Source organism: Thunnus maccoyii, chromosome 12 (assembly GCF_910596095.1).
Source record: "Thunnus maccoyii chromosome 12, fThuMac1.1, whole genome shotgun sequence".
Taxonomy (NCBI): domain Eukaryota; kingdom Metazoa; phylum Chordata; class Actinopteri; order Scombriformes; family Scombridae; genus Thunnus; species Thunnus maccoyii.
Genome location: NC_056544.1, coordinates 23,789,436 through 23,795,435, shown reverse-complemented (window position 1 = coordinate 23,795,435; position 6,000 = coordinate 23,789,436). Strand labels below are relative to the sequence as shown.

Sequence of the window (6,000 nt, the reverse complement as noted above, 5' to 3'; positions counted from 1 at the left end):
AACACTGCATCATGAATATCTATTTTATACTAGCGAAGCATGAAAAAAAAGGAAAATAAAAATGTACCAAATATACACCAACACAAATAGTAAAAAGTGTATTGAGACGAAAATAGTGGAGTGAAAAAATAAAGCTGAATGCAAAAAAAAAGAACCAAAAGCAGCTGTTGTAACGCGTTAACAGTGACTCATTCACTGCATAACTTTCTCTTGCATTCATAATCCACCTCATATTTTATGCACCAGACGTCAAAAGATGACATGGTGTGGATTCAGTGTACTCTAGAGTAATCCGAGCAGAGATTTACATCAAATATTGCTCAGCAAGAAATAACCATTAAACAAAACGGCCTTATCACCCTCTTGCAGGTAGTCTCTTTAATTAACTGCGCTGAGCCTCCACTCTTCAGCCCCTCAAATTCGGGGGGCTTTAAGACCCAGCAGAGGTACAATAGTGAACATCTGTCGCCTCTGTTTCCACTGTATGAATTGCGCCTGGACTCCAGTCTGGAGACACACAGGCAGCAGCAGGCAGGCAGGCAGGCAGGCGGGCAGACACAGTGCGGACGAGCTGAAGTGGATCCGGGATGCGAGCAGATGCCGCTGGACCATGAGAGAAAGTGGAGTCAGACGCACTGAGCCGCAGCGATAAGACAGCGCGCCGCAAAATGAAGACACCTATGGTGAATATTTCTGCCATGTAGTTCATACAGACAACTGTTTGTGCTCGCTTTTTGTTTTTTTTTTCAATCCAGCATTGTTCTGTGAAGTGCGCTCCAATCGCCATAACGCTGCTGTGTGTACACTGTCGGATCAAAAGATTAGGATCTGAACAATGGACATCCAGCTGTGCGCTCCGTTTGGCACTAAGCTCCGGCGTTTTCTTATAGGCTGCTAGAGATACAGCATGACACACAGCGCACTAATGTGTTTTTTCCTTCCCCCCAATGCGTTTAATGCAGATGCATATATTTTTTTAAAAAGTGCATGTAATTTTATTGCTTGAATATTTCTTTTGTTAATGCCTCAATTTTGTTCCACAGCTGCTCATTGATTCAACAATCATTGTGCCACAAAACAAAACCAGAAGTGTCACGAGCTGCTTATCTTGGATTTATAAACTCAAACTGAGACTCATCTCACGAGCTCAGGATTTGAACTTTATAGCTTTTTTTTTTGGCACCAATATAAAACTATCGTACAGATGTGCTCACACCTGGAACATTAAAATGCATGCAAACTGATTAAAGATGATCATTAACAGGGTGACATCTTTCCAATATGACTATGGGCTTAAATGAAGATATGAGCTGTTTTTTTTTTATGTTTTAGTGGCACGCGATGTTAATTACAGGAAGTTGGGGGGGGGGGGCTGTTGATTGACAGGTAGAGCAGGCTGCGCTCCCATCTGTGATGAAGCCCTATAGGTCGCAGCCTAAACTCAGTCCAGTGCAACAGGACTAATTTGTCAGCATCTGCTTGTGTTTTTTTTGTGTCAGCGCCATGGGGTAGCCGTGCTTCTCGTGCTTCTCCTGTGCGCCAGCTTGTTCCTGGTGTACAACGGCAACTTCAACAGCGCTTCCAGGGACGCTAACGACACGCACATCCGACAGCATGAACAGCTGCGGCGGCCCACTGAAGCCTCCGTTAGGATGGCCAAACCTCACCCCCCGGTCCTCCAGGGATACAGTGGCATCATCGACCATAAGGTAAACAGATGTGTGTTGCGCGCGTCTCCCATAATGCGGGGAGCAGGGAGCAGATGAACGGCTTCAAATGTGCGTTAATGCACTGCCAAGTAGCCCACAAAAGCCTTTGAAGGTGAAGCCAGTTTTATTTTCTTCCATTAGGGACCCATTTCTGCACTGCATCTTCACTTTCTCCTCCTGAAACACACATGAGCACACACACCTTTCCTCCTGTCTAATGACTAGCAGTCATCTATCTGCAGGGCTCTTTAGAGAGAAAGAGCCTCCCCCCTGTCATTTATCACAATTTTCTCCAGCACAGTGTTGCGCCATACTCAATACCCACCTGTCGTTACTAATAACAGCTTAGGCAACAAATGAAATCTTTGGCTGCATTCCTTCGCTTTAATTGATAAACCCAGGAGACCTGCAGCTAGGTGAACCCTGACGTCACTATAGGGGCGTATTGACTTCCATCTATTTACCAAGCCAGGAGAAAACAATCAATGTGAGTAGCAGGGAGCAAAGGCGCTGCAAGTAAAGCAGACCTAATCACCTTGTAAAGGTTTTTTTTTTTTTTAAGGCAACATACAAAACAGTGTGTCTCTCTGCAGGCAATCTGGTTGATGGGCTGTTGTGTAGCTGTTGTGTAGATGTTGTGTAGATGTTGTGTAGCAGTCTGTACCACTGACCCACCTGATGGATGCAAAAGTTTTCCTATCTTTGAGATGTTAAAGTTTTAGAGGAATGGAAAGCCGGGCTGACCAGTGCTGCCATCTCTCTTTTATGGAAAGTAAGTTTATGTCATAGGTTGATTTGCATCAAGTCAGTCTCACATCAAAATGTGTAATAGTTGGAGCAAAATGTATTAGTTTCACAATAAGGGCTCTAAAATTATGAGATGCTTATGTTTTTTTGTTTGTTTGTTTGCTTGTTTTTGTTTTTGTTGTTGTTTTCTTTTCTATTGGCCTGTGTCCAGGTCATGTGACTGCCAAGTTTTGTCGATGAAAACAAAACAAATTGGCTGACATTCCTTTTATTCTCAGTGGAAAATGCAATATTTTAAGATAGTTTTGGCATAAAAATGCATTTTGATAACATTTCTAGTTAGAAATGTTCATTTTATTTCCATAATCTTCGTTCATTGAATGCATATAATGTTTGGTTTGTCAGTTATTACAAAGATTTTTTCAGGCTTTCTATCATTGCTATGGTGGTTGCTGTGGACGCTGATGTCGCTGAAACCACATAGTTGCATGTTGATTGAATCATTGTCTTTGCATTGTGTAGTTATCTGAGCTGTTATGTTATTTGTGTTGTTTTACATAACTGTTTGATGATCTTTTTTCAATAACAAACATAGATTTTAGAGCTCACCAGGGATGAACTGAATTTGAAATCCAGAATTTGAAGCTTTCCGACTGGCTGACCAGAGGACCCGCCGCCCAGAAGCATTATGAAAATAAAATGCAATGTTATCAAAATGTATTTTAATGCTGAATCTACCTTCAAATATTGCATCTTCCACTGACAATAGAAGGAATGTCTGCCATTTTTGTTGTTTTCACAGACAGACATGTGATGTGGATGCAGGTCAATATATCAGAAAAGGCCAAAACAACACAGGCATCTCACAATTTCAGAGCCGTTATTGTGAAACTAATACATTTTGTGCTGTGGACCAACGTAGCTATTACAAATTTTGAAGTGAGACTGGGTTGTTTGCAGATGAGTAATTTGACAGCCTGTGTGAATGAGACAAATCAGCAGCAATAAGAGCCTGTATCAGCTAGACAGATTTGGGAGTCAACACATTGTTCCCAAATGTCAGAAAAAGTAGCCTGGCTGGTAAATTAACTTTTGCTAAATTAAACACCAGAGGCTCTGAAGAGTCACTTAATCTTGTGTCAAAGGAACGCAGGTTTGCAGCAGAGGGTGGAACCATCATTCATTAAAAGAAATCTCATTGGTGTAGAAACCAACAAGTGTGGAAACCACAAATGTTCTCCGCTGATGACTGAAGATTTCAGCTGGCAGTTGAGTTTTTCTCAGGAGAAAAGCTGTTTGTCTCTCTACTTGTGTTTCCCTTCTAAGTTTCTGCATGTTGGTGACCTTTTGTGTGTGAACAGCAAATGCACTACAATTGATACATGATAGGCTGTATAAAGCTGGTGCACTCCGGCACATCTTTAAAGAAAAATCTGGGATTTTTTTTTTGCATTTTATGCAGGGCTGCAACAATCACTCGATTAATCGATCGGCATAAAATTAATCTTCAAATATTTTGATAATCGATTCATAGTTTTGAGTAATTTTTCAAAAATCCTATTTTCTGGTTCCAGCATCTCCCATTCAAGGATTTACTGCTTATCTCTGTTTTTATATCATTGTAAACTGAATATTTTTTGGTTTTGCTGTTGATTAGATAAAACCAGACGTTTGAGGATGTCACCTTGGCCTTGAAATGTCACCTTGGTGTTAATTGCAGCTCTAATTGTACGTTTATCTTATTTTTACAGTTTGTTGCCCTCTTTGCATTAGATATGATAATGTAATCATAATGTTGAAATGGTGATCTGGGGATACAGTGATGACTTAAAAACAAAAATGAAACATTACAGTTATTACTGAAACATTTATTCACTTTTATTGAGCTTTCAATTTGAACTGAATTTTACTTCTTGCTCTTGTACTTATTTTTGAGGAATAATTTTAGACTTTGATCATGAGGACATATTTGGAAGGCAGACAATTGTTATTTCTTCAAAGGGACGTTGGAGGGTAGTCGTTCGGTTTTAAGGATAATGTTAAAATGAGGTTTAGGTGAAGGTTAAGCATGTTGTTATCACATGAATTGGACTACAGTCTTAAGAGATGATCACTGTCTCAGATTAGGTGATAAATTCTTGTCTAGACCAATCAGAGTTCGCCGTCTTTCACAACTTGCATGACAACATACCATAGGTGATCAGTAAAATGCCAGAAACAGACGTCACTGTTCCCGTCTGACAGCACCAACGACAAAATGTTTACATATGTATCAAGGTTATGAATGAAAGTGAACCTGGGACTATTCATTGTCAGTCAGCAGATGATCTCCATCTTTTTCCTTCCCAGATGGCAGAAAGAGGAAGTTTGTGTGGGTGAGCTGCATACAGATGTGTGCGGAGGCTGATGTCACGCTTGCAGGTGTGATTAATCTGATGGTGACAGTCAAATGTTTACAGGTTCACTGATATTAAACGTCCTTTTTTACTTGAAAGAGCAATCTGTGCTCTTATTGGTCAGTGGCACAGAAGTCGTAGAAGTTGTCAAACAAGACAAGAGAAGGCAAAAAACTCGGACATCTTGAGGCGTCCCAGATGCTGTGACAGTTGTTTTCCACTGTGACACGCTATATGGGATAAAATGGGCAGACTCTTGACACAACGACCTGTAAGGCAGAGGTCATGTGACCGACAGAGACAGCCGGGAGAAGGTAAACAGCGAAGAAGAGCAGAACACAACTGTCCTGGCAAAATGGGTAAAACTCAAAGAGAACAGCAAAGAGAAAAAGACATTAAATCTGTGACTGGAACAATGCCAAACATTTTTAACTGTTAAAGTGACAGAACAACAACAACTTAACACTAGTAGCAGAAAACCTCCCTCCAAAATATGACATATTCCTTATGAATCATGCAAACATGAACTCTAAGCTATCAGATTCTTTCAGTATTAGTTACTTTCCAGTTTCTGTAGTTCTATTAATTTTTAACTCTCATGTGTGGATCAGTCGCTCAACAAAAGACTTCCACCAGAATGTCTGTTCAGAGAAATATCAGATAAAAACAAGGACACAGCTCAATGTTAGTGTAGTAAAAACACAAACATTCCTACTGAAATGTGTCTGTTGTAACATTTTTTAATTAAAAACTCATTAATCAACATCGCCAAACCAGATAACATTGTAATGATTCACACAGTTGTCAGTCGGTAGTACATGGTAAATGGATGCGGTTGTTAGCTCGCTAGCAGAAGTGCTAGCTCAGTCATAGCTGTCTGTCAAGAGTCTCTCAGTAAAATGCAATCTTCCTGCCCGACACTCATTTTCTTTCCTGCTGCTTTCTGGTCACCACCTCTGTCAGGTTGGGCCATTATCAGGCTGATATTGTGTGTAGTCTGATCTCAGCATTAGGATGGTAATATGTCAGTGAGGATTCTTGCAAGTATAGAAGTAACAATTCAACAACATTTCAAATACATTCACTTTTGTTTTCACTTTAAAACGGGAGATATTATATACATTTCAAGGTTTATTTTTTCTCTCTGC

The 6,000-nt window shown here is 40.2% G+C and overlaps 1 protein-coding gene across 1 annotated transcript in view; it reads left to right on the top strand.

The window, feature by feature from the left end:
- The first annotated feature begins 528 nt into the window (after positions 1-528).
- The window catches only part of st6galnac5a (ST6 (alpha-N-acetyl-neuraminyl-2,3-beta-galactosyl-1,3)-N-acetylgalactosaminide alpha-2,6-sialyltransferase 5a), a 54,946-nt gene continuing 49,474 nt past the window's right edge, over positions 529-6,000 (top strand). Inside the window, exons 1-2 of the mRNA XM_042428530.1 lie at positions 529-683; positions 1,500-1,709. Of these exons, the coding sequence (XP_042284464.1) occupies positions 669-683; positions 1,500-1,709 (225 nt within the window). The 5' untranslated portion in view covers positions 529-668. The remainder of the gene's footprint in view (positions 684-1,499; positions 1,710-6,000) is intronic.